The sequence below is a fragment of the Serinus canaria genome, chromosome 10 (genome assembly GCF_022539315.1).
Source record: "Serinus canaria isolate serCan28SL12 chromosome 10, serCan2020, whole genome shotgun sequence".
NCBI classification, from domain to species: Eukaryota; Metazoa; Chordata; class Aves; order Passeriformes; family Fringillidae; genus Serinus; species Serinus canaria.
In genome coordinates this window covers 19175923-19199031 of record NC_066324.1, presented here as the reverse complement: position 1 = coordinate 19199031, position 23109 = coordinate 19175923, and the positions used below count along the sequence as shown (strand labels likewise).

Here is a 23109-nt window from a genome sequence, read left to right as displayed (position 1 = left end):
AGCAAATGAAAGCATTGGTATTTCTTATATATAACATTTTAGTACTTTTTGCAAAGGAATCAAAAATATGTTTCATACAAATACATTCATCTTGCATTTAACTGTATACTGTCCCTGTACAGAACTCTAAAAATGAGGACCTGTAGCAGAATTTGAAAAAACACAAAGACAGAAATCAATAACCCAGGAAAACTTCCTACCTACTGTTCAAGGGCCAAACTGAAAGATGCATATGAATTAGAAGAGAACTAAAACTGTAAAACATTCATCACAGACAAAACCAATGTTAGTCACAATTCTACCATTTTTAAGTTCAAAAATCTACAAGAAAAAGGGAAAAAATGGAGTAGCACTGCTGTTTCCTACTGATGTGCAGGCATGAAGCAAATACACACAAACAGCTTTGCATTACACCACAGGCATTCTGCATTTTTGAATACAGATTTGAAAAAAACATTAAGTATCAGTGTGAGCACTTTCCTGTTAAAGGAAAGTACTGCCAGATTGGATTTTTTTGTACCTGAAGAAGAAAGCTTTAATGTTTTTTGACTGGAAATGTTTTAATTAGAATGTCCTTAACACATACATTTTTTAGTTATATCAGAAATACATTTTTCTTCTGCTAAAGCTGATTTATTAATGTGCACTAATAAAAAGCAAATGACTGAACAGCTGTGTTAATTTCTTTAAGCAAAAGTAAACCCAGATAAAATTTTTGATCATTTTTCAGAGAGAAATCCAATTTCAAAACTGACAAAGTCTCCTGGTTACACACAATTGTTAGCACAACATTAACTGTCTGCAGTGAGGTTTAGATGCTGCAGGTTCTCTCTCTAATTTTGCAGGGAACCTTGGCCAAGTCTTTTGCTGAGCCAGCTGTGTGAATTCCCCCAGTCTGCATTTGTCAGCTGACTGCATGGTACATGAAGTAATTTTAAGTACTTTTCTGCTTGCACAGTTAATGTACAATTTACTGCTCAGTGAGTCACTGCACCAATCCCTCTGGAGGGTGAAATCAGCAGGAGGCAGCACAGGATGGGACCTTGGCCAAGCAGCACCAGGCAAAGGAGAGAGGAGAGCACCTCTGCATTCCATGGTGGGGCACAGCTTGAGTAGGAGAGACAGGATGGAGGTGGCTGGAAGGGCTGTCTGTCCTTCCTTCCTTCCTGCCTCCCTCCATTCCATCCCCTGTCACAGAGGCTCCAGAAACTGAAAATTAAGCTTCTGCCTTTCACACATATCTCATAAGACCAAGTATTTATTGAACAGAAGACCTTGTCCCCAGTCTGTAATTTATAGCCCCTCTCACCTGGGTCACTCCCAGAAGCCTCAGCTCATGCAGTCCTTAGCGGAATCCCCCTTTGCCATCCCCTGGCTGTCACACGCTGTCCCCAGGCCAGCAGAGCCCAGAGGAAGGTGCTGGCACATGCAAACAAGCACATCCTTCTATTTCCAGGGCACAGGCACCCTCCTCACACAGCTTCTCTTCAAGCAAGGCTCTGGAACCACAGCCCCACTGCCCAGCAGAACCCAACCCCACGTCCTGCTCTGGAACTGCTGGGCTCCATCAGCTCGTGGTGCCACAGAAAGCATTCCCTGCCAAAGCCTGGAGGCAGGAACAGACACAAACACTCTCTCTTCTCCCTCACCAGTCCTACCAGGACATCACATACCCAAAGGCACCTTTGCACAACCTCTGCACTTCTGTTTCTTCTTGTGTTCTCCCAATACTCTCACAATCTTAATTCTTAGCATACAGGGAAAACCAATGAGTTTTTAACTGACAATTCTGTCTAGATTTGAAAGGGCTTTTCAGGCATGGGAATGGCTCACCAGAGACTCCACCACAGCTGCAGAGTGGCCAGGGAGCTGGGCTTAGGCAGCCCTGCAGCACGAGCTCCCTCTGGGCATGGTCACACAAGCACTGACACTTCTTTCTGACACACTGCACTGCCTCTATCAGGAGATGAAAGCACAGACTGACAGAGCTCTCTGTGAGTCAGGCATATTACTGGAAATGAAATGGGCAGACTGGCATTCAGGCAGATATACAGGAAGATTCCCAGAACTTTATGGGACCACTTTCCATGGTAACTACTTCTTTGTGAGGCTGGAAAATTGCTTAGTAAAGAAATTTCCCAGTGTATTAAAATAATTTCATACACACTAGCAAAGAAAGAAACCTAAATTTACCTTTATAAATCATATTAATATATAAAATCTGTATCTTTGTTCCTAGACCCCACTACTCACTCCATTTAGAAAACAAAACTTACAGCAATGAAGTGAATTTATGCACCAAGAGAAAAGTTGTACGTACATGGAATAAAAGCAAACACACAGAAGAGAAACCACAGCTTACAGAAGATTAATGGGAGATTATTATCTTCCCACTCAGCTCTTTGAAGCTCACAAATAATACAACCAAAGTAACGTGGCTGAGTTTCTGTAATATAAATTATGTATTTCTTAAGGGAAAGACATTTTTACTTAGTTTTGCCATTTAGGATGTTTTTCTTTTTTAACAGAACCTTAATACAGAGTCTCCCTTTGGAGGTTTTATTCCTCTCAAGGGTTGCTATTAACAAGCAGAAAAATGGCAGGTTACTATGAACACTTCCTTTAAAAATACAGGATGAGGAAAGCCTTGGAGTTTTTCCTCCTGTGAGCCACAGCTAATGAAACAGATTGTTTATCAGCTGGGAGCCCAGACTCACTCTACTAAATTTGAGAGCTCACTTCTTGGCCACAGATGCCAGAAGAAAGCTGCAATTGCCTGACTGAGTACGCAAACTTGGTTCCTCCCAGGGAAACCCTCAGGTGCTTCCCTTCAGCAGAATGCCTGAGTGCTGGGCTGGCTGCAGCAAACAGAGCAAGAACTCCACTCTTGCACAGTCTCATCAGTCCCAGGGGAAAAGCAGAGCTGAGCAACAGCCACAGAGCCAGGCAATTGTGGCAATGGGATAGAACTGCCCAGAGCAGACTTCCATCCACTTACCTAAACTCTGAGACGTCCCCCATCTGCTTTTCTCAACCAACAACACCAAGGCTGAGTCTGCCCTCTGGAGAGGGTACAACTCTAGCCTTGCCCTGCTGCTCATACTGGGATTAGCCCCAGTGCCTCTCTCTCCTCTTCTGTCTCAATGTCTGGGTAACATTTGGTGCACACAGAAATCACAGTGATGTGTGCAAACAGACACAAACCACTAGGAAATCCTGTTCAACTACTTGGAAAAAAGCAAACAAAGCTGATGTGCACTTCACTTGATTATGATTTTAATGCTGGAATGTCACAGACAGTGACAGTATAAAATGAACAAAGTACCTTTAAGGCTTGTGGCTGTAAGACAAGCCTAAGGAAAGCAGGAAGATGCTGTGAGAGCAGCTACTCAGCTCTGCTGGCAGCTGCTGGCATGTTTAGCCCCCTCATTTTAACCAAGCAGAAAGCCAGTGGCTGTTTAACTTCAACTGCACTGCAATTACTTGCAATGCTTTGAGAGCACCACCTTTAATCAGCTGTATTCTTCTAAAACATTCAGATTTTGTGCTGAAAGTTTTATGGGTCTTAACAAGTATTTGACAACTTGTTAAATTGAGGTGTACCCCTATTTACAACTAATGGGAACCAAATTACAGAATAAACAGTAAACATTCAAACTTATAACAGGGTACTTGCTATGGAAACCCCCTTTTTGACACCAGAAACCTTGAAGGACTCATCAATCCTCAGCAGTTGCCTGTTATACCCAGGTAAACTAATTAAACCTGCTGATATCAGGAATATCATCCTGGCATGAACAACCACTCACTGTAACATATGATCATCTCAACAAATGATCCCAAAACCAGCTGACTCATGGTATGGGAATCAAAGGGGGAAAAAAAACCCTAAAGGGACCAAAGGAAAAAATAAAATTAAAATGTAGGGGGAAAAAAGCCTTTTGCAGTTTTTGCAGTATTTTGTAACTTCTTGGAAAAAAATTAATTGGATGACAGAAAGTTATACCCTCTGTTTTTGCTCTCTTAAGACAGAATTCAGTATGAAATCAACCTGGCATAACACCAACCCCAGCAAACTCAGCAGGAAGGGTACCCCTGAATTCTTTCCCAGGCTGGTGTTCTCTGAAGCACATCCAGCTGCTCTGTGGAGCCACCTCTATCTCTGAGCTGCCAAATGAACCCATACCCAAAAATCTACCCTGGTCTGTGCACCTCACGTGGCTGTCTTGTGGCCTCATTTTTCTTTGATCTAAATTCAAACCATAATCAAATAGCTGAAGGAAGCTACTTTGGAAGACAGAAGTAGATCATGAAGTGAGTGATAAGTTTATAATAAATGAACAGCATGTAGACAAAGTAGTTCCAAACATCTAATAAAGAGAGAAAAGCCAGTGCAGATCCAAAATGAAGATGGTGAGTCAGGGAAACTGTTTGGGCTCTGTGGAATACTTCTGTTACTCTTTTCCTGAAAAATACTTCTGAACAAGTTCAAGCACTTTGGAGGGTACCCTGCTCCCAGTAGAACTGAAAGAACCAGTTCCTTCCCTGAGCCAGAGGAGCCCTGGTCCCAGGGTGTGTCTGCAGTGCCACAACAGCCCAGGAGCAGCTGTGCACTCAAGGAGGGACACAGGAGAAGACACTGCTCCAGGTGGGAGAGAGTGACACCAGCACTGCAGACTGCACTGCAGCAGCAGGGAACTGAGCACAGGAGAGGCTTTGGGTGAAAGCAGCTGCAGAAAGCAAAGGGCTCAGGTGAATGTGGCTGTGCTGCCATGCTGCTAGCAGCAGTTCCAAGCTGATCCTATTGGGAAGCTCAGGGTCACAGAGAGCTCCAGGGTACTAATCCCCACTGAGGAAAGATTCTGGAGGGGAGAGGAAAGCATTTCTTTAAAGGGAATGGACATCACCTAGCAAACCTGAGCCTTTGAGAATTAGGATAATTCACAAAAGAAAGACAAGTTCTTTAAATTGTTTAGAGATTATTTTCAGTCATCTTCCATGTAACCTCCAGCCCAGCAGCACTGACAAAGGATGGGGCCAGTAGTGGGACCCATCTGTGTCAGTGCAGCAAAAGGCTGGGATGCAGAGCAGTGTAACACCCCTGCCTGCACCACACAACTCTTTCAGAAAGCCCCCACTGACAGCACCAGCTAAAAAACCCTGCTGAGAAATACAAAATGATACATGGAAATGTTTCTCATTAGGAGCACCATCATATATGATAAGTACCAATCATATATGATAAGTATGAATTCAATACAAGTGATCCAATACATCATTTGCAGATATCATAGCTTTGTTTTTTGATTATTGGTTTTTTTGTAACCTTCACCTAGTAACTATCTAAACTTTCTACAGAATGAAATCATTAACAAACCTCTCTGGATTATATTTTCTCCTGTAAAATCTGAAAAAATATTTTAAGTCCAAGCTGTCTTCCAATTACTACACATAAAACTTGTTATTGTGACAAGTAATATATTAAAACCTGAAAAATAGCAATAAAAGCATTTTGGAATATTTCAGAAGCAGTCTAAATGTCTCAATACCAATGATTTTTTTCTGGAAATAAACTGAAAGCTCAGAAAGGCAGATTATCCCAGTTTGGTCATTTGTTACATCATGACTAGAACCTTTCCCAGTACTTACATTCATACACATTTTGGCAAAGAAATTCACCATTTGTTTCATTCTCTGACTAGGTCTAAATGCAGCAACCTGGAATATATAAACTACCTTAATAAATTGTGAGAGGAGATAACTCCATTCTCAAAACATATCCTTCTGTACAAAACTCACGTGGATCTTTATTCTTGAAGAACATATCTTCATCTAAATCCTATACTTTATACCCAGTGACACTGATAACAAATGGATCAAACTATCCTGTCCAGTGCCTGGAGATTCAGAGATAATTATTTCTTTCTGCAGCTTACCAATTATAATTTTTAAGGCAGTATCTTCCCTTCCATGTTTCCTTACCCATTCTGAGCAGCTGGCATACAGTGCTAATCTAAATAACACTTTTTAGTTTGCTAAGTAGAAGGAGCCACAGTACACTATTGCTTGGTTTTTCCCTTAAAATACACTGTGCTACGTTATCTGCAGTCAAAGTCCTGTAAGACTCTTGCTAATTCCAGTGACAACATAATGTGGTGAAAGACTTTGGTTATACATACCTCTGAAAAGAAAACAGAGAGGATGACTAGGCTGATCCAGTGAATTACTCCTGCAAACTGGGAAGCACTTGAAACTGCAATTAACATAATACAATGAAGGGTCATTATAGTAGCAGAGTGCAACTTAGTTTTAGCATAATTAGTACTGCCACAAGTTACATATGGTAAAGCTTGCTTTCTCACATTTTGCAATGAAGTACCAGAAAGAGGATGGGATGCAATGGACATGGAACTCCAGCCCTGCCAGCTGCTCACCTTCATTCACCACGTTAGCAGCTCTTCCCTGGAGCTTTAACAGATCCTGCTGTTGGTTAGCAATGGCAGACACAGCTCAGGTCTTTGATGCTCTGCCACTGCTTCATGTTCTCACCCCAAAGCTGCGTTAGTATGAGATGTGGGACTAATTCCTGTGTACCTAAAAATCCAGATCTAGGACTCAGTAAGGAAACAGAATGCTCTGCTATCCTCCCATTATCCCTTGTGTTCAATCTTTGACAATTTATGTCAGATGATCAGTATTTATCAGGAACAGGTGCTTAAAAACTAACCCTCAAAATGGGCTTCAAAATACACTTCATGCTGACAAAAAAATGCAGAAGGCTGACAGGGTCCACTAACTGAACTGCTAGTGATTCCTGCTCCCACATGCTCCCAAGTCTGGGCTAAGGGAATGCAGAGCAAACACTCTCTCCTTCCTGCAGGGTATTCGTGAGTCTAGCACCTCCACAGCAGACAGACCAGAGCAGTCTGTGCAGTGCCAGGGGATGACTGTGTAAGGCAAGCAGAGGCTGTGTGCACAGAGGTGCAGGGCTGCAGCAGACTTAATGATCTCCCAAGAACATACTGGGCACATACTAAATGAGGAATTTTATTTTAAAATCAGAATCGATTAACATGGGAAGGAGAGGAAAAGGATGTAGGAAGAAATCAGGATACAAGTAAAACTGAGTATGCCCTGCCACTGGAACCCCCACTGCTGAAGCTCTTTTGGGGCTTGATGAGAGCATTAACTGTGCTGCAGCAGAGGAACTACTTAAAGGTGAAACAAATCGGCAGAATATAATAGAATAAAGTTTCCTAAGGCACTGTCTCTATCGGGCAGCCTGAAGAAGGGGAAACCCTTCAGATGCAGTTTTTCCAACAGGACTCGACTGACACACAAGGCTCCAGCTGCCCCCTGGCGACACAGAAACATTCAGCAACCACGAACCTGGGGAGAACACTGCTCCTGGCAAACCCTGAGCCAGCCTGCAGGAGCTCGGAGCAGCAGCACTTCTTGCTCTCAGCGGATGCTGCTCCTGATTTCCTGGCAGGTGACACTGCAGGGCCGTGTGTGTGTGATGCTGCTGGTTCGGGCAAGCCCTGACCCCGCGCTGCTGAGGCTCTGCTGCAGCCCAGGGGCGTTTCCCTGGCACAGCTCCGCAGGGCACAGCCTGGGCACAGCTGGGGCATGGCCAGGGAACGGCCTGGGCACAGCCTGGGCACAGCCTGGGCTCTGAGGGCTCAGCCTGGGAGCACAGCCCCCCAGCCCCATGCTGCTCAGGAAGGGCTGCTGCCTTCTACACATGCACCTGCTGCAGCTGACTGCAGAACCAGGGGCGTACCACCATCATTTCCCCAACTCCTTTTCCCCAAAACTGCTGAAGATCAGGAATGGACAGCATGGTCTGTATTCCTGAGGCACTGGAACCTGCCATAAGATTTTTTTTTTTTTAATTTTTAAAATGAGGTGCAAGTGAGTTAATACTCATCTATTTCTGCTTCTGCAGAACATCACAATTTTGTTATTGCATGTGAGAAGCTTTGAAGACAGACTTAAAAAACCTGATTACAGAACAGAGACCTAAAACAAAACACGTATTGTATGTCCCTTGCTTTCTGGGCTTTCTAATTCTGGTCTGTACACCCTTTCAGCTAAAATACCCTAAAAGGTCTCTGACCTTTTCACAGATATGCCCTACAGTTTGTAAATGTGGTGAAAGCACTAGTTTTGTCTGTGGGAGAAGTGCAACCAAAGACTGCACTGAAAGCAGGAGAGAAAAGCTATACTCTAAAAATGTCACAGCCAAAGAAAACACCAGGTTTCTTTTGTTGTGGGGTTTTTTTTTCCAGTTGGTGGGTTTGGATTTCTTTTAATAAAGGGAGGCTTCCTAAGTAATTACAGTCTATAGCATGGACTAGCAGTTGTTATTAAGGACAGAACTGCCAGTGATGTGCTCTAAGGTATCCTAATGCACTGCTTGGTTTTATAAAGAATGAGGAACCCTTTAAAACTGTAATTACATTTTTGAGAAACATAGTTATGGGCTAATGGCTTTTCAAAACCTCAGTGTAAATGACACACATCCCTTAACCAGCCACAACTGGAATACTTAGACCAGCCTCACTGAGACAGCCTTTATCTGATTTAAAACAAAATAGAAGGTATTCAAACTTGGCCAAGGCCAAGAGCCTCAAGGCAAGTTCATTAGTTAAAATGTAAAGTAGCAACACAAGTGGAAGGGACCTGCGAAAATCCAAGCTGGTGGCAGGGGCCACCTCTGAACAGTGAAGTCACCTGGCTCAACCAAACACCTGCAGGTCATGCACAAGGTGTAAGCTGCAAAACCTGCAGCAGTGTCATATGCACCAGACACACAGGGGAGCAATGATTCCTAAAGTAAAGCTTTCCTCAGAAGGTTCTTCAGAAAATAAATGGTGAGAAAATGGCTGCTTCCAGAAGAGAGCAACCAAAACTGTTAAAACTCAGAGAAATCAATAGTCTTTAAAACCCTTTGTCTTTACAGGAAGTGAAAATTCTCTACATAAACAGAAAGATGTGACACCTCAGTAAGTATTGTTGAAAGCTTCTTCCTTAAGGCCTAATAACCACAATTCGCATTCCTGACTTTTTCCAAGTGGCAGACTTGTCCAAATCTTGGGCTTCCTCATCCAAAAATGGTGAGTGACCAGAGAGCAGAGAAAGTAACAGCTGTAAAAGAGTGGCCATGCCCTGAACAGGGTGTGCAGTATGGACAGATGGGTGGAAATGGGGAGCAACAGCAGGGAATGACTCACAGCCATCCACATTCATCTCACAGAGTTTAAGAAACGGCTGCAACTACCATTGAAGTCCCTTAAAGTCATCTCACTACAACTGCACCACCTGAATCTTTATGCCACTATGATCAATTGACAAATTGCAACAGTAAAAGGACCTCAACAGAATAAAAATTTGGTTTGCTCAGTTTAAAGCTGCCACAGGAGACACCAGGCACTCCTTCGTTCTGTGCGCCCTTGCATTTATGGGACTGTCTGAACCCATTTCAACACATCTGAGATTGCATGGAGATTCCAGAGGCTGCTCCTCAGCATTCAGCTTAGAGGAAAGTGCTGGTGATGTCTGTGGTCATGTCAACTTCGTATCATAAATGAAAAAGAGAAAAAAAAAGAAAAAAAAGGGGTGCAATGGAGGAAAAGGAGAATAGGGGGGGAAAGATGAACTAAGAAGCAAAACAGCAGCATTAAAATTTCCATTGTGGAATCTGTGTAGAGTGAATTCAGATAAAGCAAAACTCCATTTAAGCCATGATTTGATTCACAGTGTGTTAGCAAAGTAGAATGAAAATCTGTCTCATTTCAGTGCATTACAAGCTAGAAGGCTGTAATTTCAAGCAGAAGTAATTAATAAGAGGTTAACACCAAGTACCCTATTTATTTTTCTATGTTCATCACTTTTATCTCTCCACATGTGGTGGGTATCAGAGATTAATGATGCACAGATTTTTCTCCTGTGCATATATAAGATGCCTGTAAAGGACAGAGCTTTTCAAATACTAATGACAACACATGTGAATCTCTGCATGTACACTCTGCTTGTATTCTTTGAAAATTTGTCCTGTACTGAAACTGTTATTTGACCTAGCTTTGGTCAGAATAATAAAGAAGAGACTGACTTCACTATACCAGGATTCCACAAGAACACATTTCTTACCTAGCCTAGTAATCATTTAAATGGTAGGGAAAAAACATTCCCAATGTCCTCCCCCTTCAAAAACCTCCCAGCAAGTTAACCCTTTATTTCATCAAATTAAAAAAAAAAAATTAAAAAATCAAAATTAAAAAAATCCTCCTACTCACACTGGAGAAGCTTTATATCTATTAGGAGTTCCAGAGTCAGAAGAATCACCACCAATACTACACAGGCTACCAGGAAACTGTTGAGACTTGCACTGAGCAAAAATACCTGCCACACAGCTGCTCGTCTCCCACAGCACGGTTTTAGCCAGTTAGATCTAAGGAAATAAAATTAAGGGAAAAACAAGAAAAGAAAAGAAGAAGAAGTGAAAAAAGAAAAGAGCTAAAGAGCAGTGAACTCAAAATTGTAAGTTCTGCTGTTATGGATACACTCAGCAATAATGCACAAAGACTTTGCAAAGTTCACTTTCACTGGATTCTTTTACTGAGAGAAATGTAAGAAAAACCTTCAGCCTGGGACCTCCCCAGCTCTGGAGTGCACTGGTGTCCAAGTGCCTTCAGTGGACTGAGTCATGCAGCCCTTATTACCATACACACATTTCTGCTTGCCTCCTGTCTCACTAGTTCTCTGGTGCTCTTCTTTTGACACACAGGCTGCATTCATTTACCAGTGAGTACCAAGGCACAGCAGGACTCTGCTATTTAGAATCTAAAGACTTTTTAAAAATAATTTCTCTGCTACTGAATTTTCTGACCATGCACCTTTATCCCTGCTCTACTATGAGACAGATCTGATAAGGGCTGCCAAATTTGGGTTGCAACAATCAGTCCATGACATCATGGAAAAGAACAACAGGAATCTGGGAAACACCAAAGAAGCAGCTCAGTGACTGCACTTGACAGTAGCAAAGGAACTCAGCCTGGCAGTGTCCAGCCTCTGGCCAAGGCTCTCTCACTTGGCTATTTGTCCAGCTCTCATCAGCCTGTTTGTGGATCAGGCCAAGAATTACCTTGCCAGAGTTTGGGGGACAGCATGCACCAGGGACCATGCCCAAACCTGGTTTGGATGAGGTTGCCCTTTTTCAGTGGAAGAAGAAGGTTTAGGCAGGATGCAGGAAGCTGTGAGGAGGATGAGCTCTGAGGAGCACAACTCAGGAGGAAAGCTGATGAAGCAGTAAACGTTGCACTACTGTTGTGCTAATGCAGATACACATTTACATGAAGGTTGCTATATTTATTTTTTTTAGGAGTATTGGTAATAGGAATAACAGTAGCATGGACTTCAGATGCATCAAGTCCATCCTGATTCGGTTCATCTCCTCACTCCTCACTCCCAGTATCACATCATCTCTCATCACAGTGTTCTGCAAGGCTCCTGTACTGGCTCACCTCAGAAAGTTCAAATGGGATGTTTGCCTGACACTTCAGATTTTCAAAGCACTGTAAAGACACATTAGGTAATGAAAAGCTGACATGAGTTATTAGCCAGGGTTTAAAAAGCTGCAAGTGTGGTGCAGTAACCCCAGTGTCTGACTAAAATAGCACAACACAGAAATCAGAGGTGTACAAGAAGATATGGTGATACTGATCAATTCCTAATAAACAGCTCTAGACTCAGTAACTCACACTATAATCAAACACTTGGAAAAACATCACAAAATGTTCTCTTACATACTCACAAATGAGGGAGAAAGCGATGCCAAGCAGTGCTCAGAGACTTGACACTTTCAAGCAGCTTCTCAGAATTAAGCACATCAACAACACTTGTAGTCAGGTTGCCTGATTGCCTGACTGCAAAAGACCTCCTCAATTGACTCTCCAAGCTTCAGAGAAGATTTGACAAGTGTTACTATCAGCAACTTGCCCTTAGGTTTAACTTTGTTATGGCTCCAGCCTGAATACAGAATGCAATAGATTTCAAATAGGATGTGTTAAAATATAAGGTAAAAAAGGCATTGGGATAGGGGCCTTTTTGCCTGCTTGATCTTTTTATTTTACATATCTCAAACCAGGGCAATTTGGTTTTAATGCAACTATAATTTTAGGCTTAGGGTTGAGGGTTTTTTAGATATTTCTGAAAACAATGAGGGAGTGGCTCTGTTTAAACAGAACAGGCTTTAGTTCTAGTCTCTGCTTATATTTATGTTCCCTTTTCCAAAAGAGCCATTAAAAGCCAGTATTTTAATATTGCAGGGCAGCTTTTCCTATTCACAGAGTCATCAGTAGAGGGCCCAAGTACCTATCTCTAAAAGCTCTGCAAAGTCAAGATTTTCAAATACACCAAGTGCATCAGTAAGAATAAGCCAACTGTAATACTTAGCATACAATACACATAACCATGATAATTATTACTCAAGCTGCTAATTACTTACAGAATCCTAAATAGCATGGCATTATTCTGTCTGTTCAGTATTATTACTCAATATTATTAACATCAATTTTAAAAAGCTTCTGAATGAAACTACCAGTTTACAACTGATAAAGCAATCAGCTTAAGAGGTCAAGTGCAGCTCAAGGGCCCATTTCCACCTCTACCATACTCACAAAATATATAAATTGATTTCAAAGACACAAAAGGATTTGAAATTTAAGCACTGGATAACCACCTTCAGTTCTTTATCTAACCTGCTACACCCAGGTGAGTTCGTTACCACCTGGCCTGTGGGTGATCAGCACCTGCACAGCCCTGTCTGCAGGCTGGCACATTCACAACCAGGCTGACTCCTAACACACAGACCTCACCTCTGGAACCTGCTCTAGGCTCTAGCACTGCAGCCTCTCTCTCTCCCTTCTGATGGCAAGGGCTCATCTAGTCAGAGAAATCTGGTTTTGGAGAAAAACAGACCCCCACCAGAATTAGTGTGGGTTTGAACTTACCTCCCAAATTCTGGCCATTTCACCTGTGACACTGCAAAGCTACACTTAAAATTTTAAGCTCAGATTAGAAAGGCAGCTACACAGAATTTTCAAAAAACCCAACAAACCAAAATAAAACTTACACAGCTCATAAATTTATGAAGAGATTTCATACTAACCATAGGCAAGTAAAAGACCTTTTTCCCTCACTTCAGACAAAAAAACCCCAAACCAAACAAAAAGAACCAAAATGCCAAAAACCCACAAACTAGCAAAAAAGTCCCCTCCTCTGTTCAGAGAATAAGCACACGTTCTGTTGGTGTCCTGACTGTGTTTGCTTGAATTCACACACAAGTGTGACTTTGGAAAACTTTTCTGCATGATTTCAAACAGGTTAATCAGGTATTTCAGCTAATTTGCCTCTACAAGAGAAATATTTTATTTACCTTTCTTGCAATGCCTGGATGAAGTAAATAAACATACTAGCACAGGAAATTTTTAACTGTTGGTGACATTGAGCTGTAAAGCTCTGTTCTGAAACATTAAAATATATTTAGTGGAATTTTACCGGGGTAGTTTTTTTAAAGATACTTTCACACATGGCTTCATCCAAAACCAATCTGTCATCATCCTGCTAGCCTTACTAATAAACAGCTTGGGAGAAAAAGAACATAAGGCAAAACTGGTAAAGGTTGAACATATTTGTCTGGTAAGGAACCACTACAAACAGTTTTTTCAAGCTGTTAACAGCTGTCACTGTTTCTATTTTCTGGCCTTGTAAACAAACACCCCAAAATCTGCATTATATCCTACCCTGTCTTTTTTTTTGCTTTCTTTTGGCTAAACAGCAAGTGTTTGCACCTCACAAGATGGTTATGATCAGAAAACAGAAGGATGGAGGAGATCCAAATTGCTCTCTGAAGGAGCAGAAAGGCCATGGTCAGGAAGTGGCAGGAACACAGGCTAAATAACAATGCAGTGTGGCTGAGCCAACAGAGAGCAGAGCCTCACAGCAGGGAGCAGCTGGAGGCCTGGAGCAGTAACTGCAAGGAACACACACAGCTCTGCACCTCTCCTATGGACTTCTACAAACCTGGTTTAACTACACAACTGTGACTATTGACAACACTCTCATCTTCTTACCCCTAACACTTGTACTGTTTCAAACCCCATGACACTTCTTGGAAGACTCCTGCAAAACTCTGCTGCTCAAATGGCAAGAGAGATTCCCCCACTTTTCTGCCCAAACTCACCCACGGCCAGTTTATCCACTCATTCTTGTGCCAATGCTATTCTTTGCTTGATGAGGTCTTTTCCCCAGCTGGCAGTCTGTCCATGATGCCCTGCACACAGCAATGGCAGCCACGGGTGGAATTCAATTAGAGCCCAAGCTTCTTGTGGAACAGACACTCAGCTTCTGTAACTACCCCAGCAGCCTCTTCTGCATGTCAATACAGACAACGGGAGCAGCAGATAATATTTTACAATAAGCTTAATTAATTAATTACATGAATGCTTCCAGCTCTATTTGAAGTACTTGAAGCTTTCTAGGATCATTTGTGTTTTCTTTATAGGTGTATGTCACACCCTTTGCTCACAGACATCCAGTGATCACCTGGCCTTTTACTCCTCTCAATAGAAAACTGCTTGTTAGAATTTTCTTTTTTATGCTAAAATCTTTAGGGCAATATAACATCAGCCTCAGAATCTCCCTTTAAGAAACATGAGAACAGCCATACTAAAATACACTGAACCAAGGCTTGGCACCCTGTCTCCAACAGGTCATGAGCAGATGTCTCAAGATGACTGAGAACACAGCAAACATAAAAATCCCTTAACATTCTCACAGAATCCAACTCTTCCACTTGGTCACTGCCTGAGACAGATGGGCTTTCTCAGGCTGTATTTAGTAAACTTCAGTGACTTTCTCTTCCACAGACTTGTTCAACCTCCCCTTGTGGGGACAAGCTGCTCTCAGCCACCGAAAGTAGCTTCAGGCATCTACTGCCCTCTGTGCTAAGAGCAAACTCTTTTTGTTTCTTTGGAACTGGGCTTTAATCTATTAATGTGCCTTAGAGACTGTATTGGGAGGGGGGTGTGTGGGTGTCAAACCTATTTTAACCTCTCTGTGTCACAGACTTTGTAATATCAATCAATTCTCAATCAGCCTTCTCTGACCCAGCCTGCAGAGTCCTGGTTTACACAGTTATCTTCAATGGAAGACACATCACATCTTTGATCTCTGTTTTTCTTTGATTCTTTCCCAGTTCTTTTGTAGCTACCATATTCTTTCTGACAGGGATCAGAACTGCACTCGTGTTCAAGATGTGGACATATCTCTGGATATACAGAGAGGCACAACAACAGCCTCTCTTTTATTCTCTGCTCTTTTTCCCAAGCAATCCTAAGATCTCATTTGCTTTTACACTGCTGCTCAGCATTTAGCTGGTTTTTTTAACAGACCTGCCTTCCAGACAAATATTCCTCTTTTCCCATTTCCTCTTTGTCCTATGGCTTATCCATATTTCAATATTTGCCCCAAGTCATATCTTCCCCAATTTAGACAATTAATTCCACTGTCAAGCCAGACAAATTAGACTCATGTCATTTCCAGTCTCCAATAAAGAGCTTTGGAAACAGTGATCCGTGGGCTACAAATGCTACATTTCTATCCTTAAAAACTGCCTGGGAAAAGCAAGTTCTGTTGGAAAAATGCAGAAATATCTCCAAACCAAAAAACTCTTAAAATCGCTGAGCTAGAAAATTACTTCTCTGTCTTACTTACAGTACTGCTCTCTCTACCAACTGATAAAAGACATGGGGGGACACACTCAAAGCATTGAGGTACTGGGATAAACACAGTAATGAGCTACTCTGGAAAACAAAATTTACCAAGAGAAACACTTAAAAGGCTGTGTACCGAAACAGGAATTTCTAAATCACTGAACACCTCTAACATAGCCCAAAATTTCATGTTTTCTCTACTGAAGAACTGGGCACTTCAGGTTCTGTTGAGCTGACTGCTCCTTTTCTGCTGCAGTGCAGGTCTGTTTTGGACCACAGCACTGAGAGCAGCAGTGATAAAGTGCTGCACAAAGAACAGATCAGCACTACAGTCTCATTCACTGCATCCTCATGTTAGGATTTTGCATCATCTTTCTGGATTCAGACTATGACTGGCAGCTAAAACTAAATTACAACTCACTTTTGTAAACAGGAGCTTGCTTGCTACATGAAATAGCTGTGCCCTCCAAAACCCTTGCACTTTATCTTGGGCTTAGACCTCATTATTCACCATTATTCCAGACCCAAGATCTGCAGAGGTGCAGACAATGGACTATTTTTAATTACACCACCAGATATAGACAAGAAAAGCAGAAAACAAGAGAAATATGGTAACTTGATCTTTTAGATAAAGCAACTTCAAGTTTTGTAGAAAGCACAAGTTAAATACCTCAAAAAACTGAAGTAACACCTGAAAGATTAATCTGAAAAGCAAAACAATAGCACCTACTTGGTACAATGAGAGAAGACAGACTGAAGGAACAGACTTTTTCTCCCCAGGATGGGGAAGTACATTTACCAGCAGAATCTTGTAAGCAGTTTCAAATAAGAGCTCCCAACTCTTCTCTGTGTCAACTTCTGCATCTCTGTAAACCTCTGTTCAGTTTTGGTTTCCCTTGCTTTCTCTCTCTCTCCTTATGGTTTACTTTGATATTCCCACTGTTTAATGCACTCTCTAGCTGTGACCATACAAATCTAAGGCTATGAACAGATGATCATAAATTATTAAATAACAACAGCCTATTTACAGCTAATGTCAAGAGAGTTGCATTAACTGTGAACTCACAAACCTTACAGTTTTGGTGTAAAACAGAGGATTTGAAAACACTTTTGTGTTTCAAATGTTTAACATTAAAACTCAAGAGCTGAAATTTAAAACAAATACCACAAATAATTAAAAAGTTGGTGTACATCTCTCCCCCTTGTTTCTCAACTCCAATAAACACAGATCTTCATCAAGAGAAAGGCTTATTGTCTACCTGCATATTCACACAACAAAATACACTCTGTAGTGCAACTAGCTGTCAATTTTTTTATAATTTATTGTGACTGATACCTATTAACTGGAACTTATAGAAAATACAGAAAATTTCCCTTCTCCACGTTTCAGCATGCTGTCACTTTTTCTGCTATTCTCCATCACTTTTATTGGACTTGATGCAAAAAAGCAGAAGACAGAAACTATTTTTTGAAAAAACAGAATACTTGATTGGGAAAAAAAGAAACTAAGAGTGGCATTTAAAGCAATCTTAATATTTAAAAATCATCTCACCTTTCTGGGTGATTAGGCTCCTAAAGAAATGCTGGCATACTCTTTTCATGCAAACTGAGTTCAATACAACCACAACTCCAGTAAATTCAGGACAACACATTTTGTATTTTGTTGGAGGGTTTCAGGTAGAGCAGAAAGGTTCTTCCTCCCTGATTACCCTTTCACTACTTACAGGTGTACATCAGGGACAGGCATAACTTGCCTCTAACCTGCGGTCCCTCCTTTCTTGCTTAGCACAGGGATCAGCATTGTCATCTGAATGTCTGACAAAACCAGCTGACAGTGTCCACAAAATGCCTTCAACAACACCAACAGGCAGGAACTGACTGCCCTGAGAATTTCATATGAAAAGGCAAATCTCTCCAACTGCCCAAAGTAAAGCTTTGTTCCAGTATTAAAGCCACAGGAATGGCAGTTTACATATGGTCTGTCTAACAAGGCAAAGACAGACCACAACTTTCTTTCTTTTTCCTTTCCCTTCTCATTTCTTTCTTTTCTTGTTGGAGGGGTGGTTAGTGTGATGCCATATGAGAGATTCCAGGCACACAATGAAGGTTATGACCCACCTATTCCTGATCATCTATTAATATCAGCTTTATTTAGAGAAATATTCCCTGAGATGAAACAAAAAGCTCCCCAGGGAGCAACCGGGTCAAGTTTGTGCTTGGACCCTGAACACCTTGTAGCCTTAGAGAAGAAAAAGTTGAGGAAAACCTTGTGTGCTCCTTGGGGTGCACAGAGCAAAACCATTAAATCAGAAGACTCCTTTCCTGCCCTCTCCTTCATCCCTAGCCTGAAGTCTCTCGCTCCTCCAAGTAAATGAAGACTTACTGGTGACCACCCAGAGTACCCAGGAACTGCTGACTGTGAGCAATTACGTTGTCCAACAAGGCTGTGGAGAGATGCAGCCTGTAACAACCATCCAAGCACAGGCACTGCAGCCCTGTGCAACCAGAACAACTGCAGCTTGCCTGGATCAGCTGCACATCAGAGTATCAGAGCCACACAGAACACATGAGGCTGCCATCCTCCCTGCCATTCTCTGGGAAATGCATGCAGAAGGTAACACCTGCAGTCTGCAACACAAGGCAGACTTCCAGGGCAGGGAATCTTTTCCTCCCTGCCATCAGCAGGGCCTGCTGGTATCTCCACCTGCACTCTGCACAGCAGCACTGGGCTAACAGAGCCTCAGTCACAAAGATGGATCCTGGCAGAAACTACAGGGATTGCTGCCATTTTCTGCCACCTGCTGTGCTGCCCTCCCCACATCCCCCTCTTTGCACCTAAGGCAGAGGTGGCTGCCAGTCCCTGATCAAACTGCTCTGACCTGCCCCACCTCCTCCTCACTGGGACTGAAGCCATTGACAATAATGAACAAGGCCATGGGAAAGAAATGACACCACATCCATAAAACCAGACACATTCCCACCCAAGCCAGGAGGTGGCACAGGGATTGTATTTTACTTTGCTGCTGGGCTTGTGAAGCCCAGCTCTGCTCCTAAATTTCTCAGGGCATCAGTTGTCATGGATGCTTCTGAAAGGAAGAAGCCACCACTCCCACAAGGCAGCTGAACACACTTAGCCAAAATGCATTGGTATGTCCAAACTTAACCTCTGAACTTTTTTCAGAGAATGTGCTCTACAGCTGGGAGGTGGGGAGGGCACCTGCTCATTTCCATTCAGACTGATAAAGCCACAAAAGAAGTCTGAGTGAAGGGAAAGATCTCCGCTGAGGAAAAGAATGACATGCTTATTTCCATGTTTAAGACTGCAAAGCTTCTCAAATGGTTATAGTGAGAGACCAGTGCCCTTTGGCACAGTGAAGAATTGAGTTTCAGATCACAGAAATCTATAAAAATGCATATTTGAACTAAACTGGTACTGACTCAGCACCAAAATAGCCTGAGGATTACACCTGCATACTTAAATTAATTTTCAAGTGCCTCTTTTGCTATGCAGGGTATTTTATGCTACAGTTGTAGTGATCTTATATAACCTACTCAAAATGTATTTCCCCTTGTTTGGAGTAACAGCCTTTTGGAGAAGTCTTATAAAGTCCAATTTGGAAAGCAATTAAAGGCAAGAGCCTTCCCCACATCTTGCTTCCTGAGTACCACCCAGAATACCTGCTGAGCTCAGATCAAGCAGGTCTCTGCTGATTACAGAGCACAGGTTGAAATGTACTGAGCTGTTAATAAATGGAGGCTAATAAAAAGCCTTTAAAAGTCTCCAGCAGCAAGCATTCTCTGTGGCTCACTGGGAAGGGCTCTCCCTGGACCTCAGTGACAGGGGAGTAGCTCTGTGCTCAGTGTGACACCCAAGGGAACAGCAGGCACAGAACCAGGGAGGGCAGGCCCCAGCACTCAGCCCATTTCTGTTCCAAGGGATGTTTAACACAGTGCTATCATTCCTGGCAAATGCACCTTCCTGATCAGATATCCAGCAATTGTACCTCTACCCCCCTCCTTCCCACACACACCAGAAGTCTACCCCAGCACCTGGCTGCCCTCACTACCCTCTGCAGCAATCCAAGCTTTTTGCTTGCCCTAAACATCATGGAGATCAGTACCAGGCTGCTCCCTCCCTCACAGAAGTCTCTTGGAAGCTCCCCTCAAAGTCTCTTTGTCATGTGAAACACAGTTATTTCAATCAGTACTCCACAGCAGGTTTTCTGAGCCTCTAATCATTCTCACTGCCTTCCTCTGGATTCTCTCCAGCTGACCCAAATCTTTCATGAAGAATTTAGTACAGCAGTTCACCTACAGCCACTTCAAGCCTGAACCAGGCTAAGGATGACTCCTAATGTCCTGTAGGACAATAGTGCCACATAATCTGACACTGGGCTATGTTTGGGCACATGCTACGAACTGATTAAGATCTTTTACTGCAATGAACCTGGAACCACTGTTCTATGGAAACAGGAGCAGTATGTATATACTGTGTACATTACCAAAGACAACATTCTCACGCTAGCAAACTACACAATTCAAATGACTGGGTGGCAAGGACACTCTCTGTCCTGGAATCAGCAGTACCAGACATTATCTCTCAATCAGGAGATGTAGAGCAGCCAACTCTCATCATCCTGAAACACCTTTCTCAAGGAGCTTTCACCAGACCATTCTGCTTGTCTGACAGGCCAGGTATTTCTTCTGTTTTTTTCCTGAGATAAAGCTTCCAGACTGTGGTCAAACAGTAGCTATGAATCACTTAAAATGATAAACAGCTCTAAACCAGCCCAGATTAGCGATATTAGAAAAGGTCTCTCCCATCCTGTGACAATAACTTTACACAGAGCTTAAGGACAACTGGCTGCACTTCTCCAGCTTAAGGCTTGCTGTTTAACAGGCCATGGAAGCCCTGTAAGCTAAAACTACAAAAATTACCAAAATCTGCCCTTTGTACTTACCCTTCTCTTTGGTACTCCTCATCCAAATTTGGCAAAAGCTGGGACCCAGCCACAGACAGATCAAGTGCAGCTAAAGGTAGATCTCGATAAGCAAAATTAACAAGCTGCACAGGAGCAATGCTTTTGGTCTCTTCTTCCACTTGTTGGGAAATGATCTCAACTTCTGAAACACTGCCTTCAATTGTAGGCCTGGAAATGTAAGAAACACACGTACACGCACAAAGAAATAGAAATGAGCAAGCAAGTAAAAGGAAGTTAGAGACAAGAACTTCATGGAATCCTAAAGAGCCAACAACTTAAAAGGCCTCTGCAAGGTCACTGAGGAGGTGTTGTCATTAACGAGGCAGATCAAATCTCTCCAAACTCCAGCAGATCTCACTGCAATCAACAGAAACCTCACACAGGAGAACAACATTTCACTCTGCTGAATCTACCTGAGAAGCACTAAACAGAAATGGCTGTGTATAAACAAATAGAGAGAAAATGCATAAGCCCAAAAGGAAAATATTTATGCAAAACAGAAAGAAGGCATGTAACTATGCCAACTAGACTCACTGCTTTCTAAGTTAGACTGGTGAGCAATGAATAGCTAGGCTTTTAAATTATTATATACAAACCAACTGTTAGCTACTAGGTGCTGTTAGACCCCTCTTCCAGCAGATTTGAATACCAATTCAAACAGTTTTGACGGATGGCAGCTTTGTTACACTCACCTAAAAAGGATCATTCTGTTACAAGTCATTTCAAAACAGTACTGAAAGGGAACAGTGATTCAGAAGAATTATGGCCTCCTCCATAAAGATTATCTTAAGTAACCTTATGTACAGCTTCTAAATCTGAACAGGTATTCTTCCAGCAGCCCACAAACACTAATGGGAACTCCATGCAGCTAAAAACAGTCTGACAATGTGTATGTCTCCCACATTTAGAACAAGATACTACTTCTGAAGGAATTTTATCTGTTACCATTAGTACAGGATGACTTGGCAGTAGGACACAGCTTGCATGTCAAGGGCTGATCTTTGCAGCACCCAGCAAAGCTGCTTGCCCTGTTTGATTCCAAGGATGTGCAAGCACAAACTTCTCCAGCTTCCTTCTAGGGGAGCCTGGTAACTTTGGAAGAAATCTCAGGCTACTGTCAGAGGTTTACAGCAGGTATAAAGATACTCTTTTTCCATGGGGATATAGTTAAAAAATTCTTAGCACCCTGTGTTATTTGACTACAAAAAAAATGCATCTTATTTTAAAGAGGCTTATTAAAATCTTCCAGCAATTTAAGCAACCTGGCTAGCAGTTCCTGCAGTTCCTTTTTTTCCCCAAAAATAAGAGGCTACTTTAGAAGACCACTTAACTGGTACATCTTGTATAAGGATGTATCATTTAAGGATATAGGTGAAGGAACTAAAATTCTATGTCGAAAGTTTCCACTGATCTGAGTCTCACCATTAGACTAATTCTTTCAGATGGAAGACATTATTCTTGAATTAAAAGGAACTAACTGCTGCCAGAATTACCAAGAAAGTAAAATGCTGTTATATGTAGAGTATTTGGCAGGGAAAGGCTGCAGCTGTGTCATACTGTGGCAGAAAAAGAAGGTAAAGGAAGTAGTATCTGAACAACCTAAAAGCTTTTATTTTATTCATGTCTAACTAATAACGGAAAGTAATGAGATTCTTTAATTTCCAACAGAACTGTATTCTTCTGTAAACAAGAATCTTCTAATTCTGAAATCAGAAACCCAGAGGTAAAAGCTAATTTTAGCAAGAATTTTCTTTGATTTTCACCTTTAATGCCATCCTGTGGACATGTACCTTTATAAGTCCAAGCTGGCTCAGTTTTGCATGAAATAGCATGCAATGATCCAATTTCCAGTAGTATAAAAGAAACAGGAAATGGGTTGGTGCAACCTTCCCTCCCCCAACAGTACTGAGTTTCTGTATTATCAGACAGACTACATGACAAATAAAGTCTGACTTGATTGAAAAGAAAACCAAACCGACTGGTGCTGGCAGACAGATTTGGTGGCAAGAAAAACAGGCAGATCTGAAAATAACATAACATAGCAGTTTTCAGCCACTGCTGTTAGTAATGCACATCAGACATGCTTACAACATCATCCATGTAGTTTCTGTTAATTCACAATCTTTAGACAAATACAAAACCTCCAGGATGTCACAACATTCTCCTGTGGGTAGCAACCTGTTCCCTTTCATTTAAAGTAATTTGGATCACATGGTACTTACTGAGGATTGGTCATGTTGGAGGATGCAACCAAATCAGCAGTGGTTCCAAAGTTTAACTACTTCCAGCTGCTCTGCATTAGCTCTAGCTCTGCAAGATTAGGTCTCTGTGAGAGGCAAAACAAGGTTATC

General features: G+C 42.1%; 1 protein-coding gene across 1 annotated transcript in view; it reads right to left on the bottom strand.

Annotated features, from left to right (window-relative positions):
* Positions 1–23109, bottom strand: part of TMEM266 (transmembrane protein 266) — an 83286-nt gene that overhangs the window by 32762 nt on the left and 27415 nt on the right. Inside the window, exons 3-6 of the mRNA XM_030228327.2 lie at positions 22981–23084; positions 20738–20926; positions 10299–10453; positions 6180–6253 (exon numbers count right to left, since the gene is read on the bottom strand). Of these exons, the coding sequence (XP_030084187.1) occupies positions 6180–6253; positions 10299–10453; positions 20738–20926; positions 22981–22994 (432 nt within the window). The 5' untranslated portion in view covers positions 22995–23084. The remainder of the gene's footprint in view (positions 1–6179; positions 6254–10298; positions 10454–20737; positions 20927–22980; positions 23085–23109) is intronic.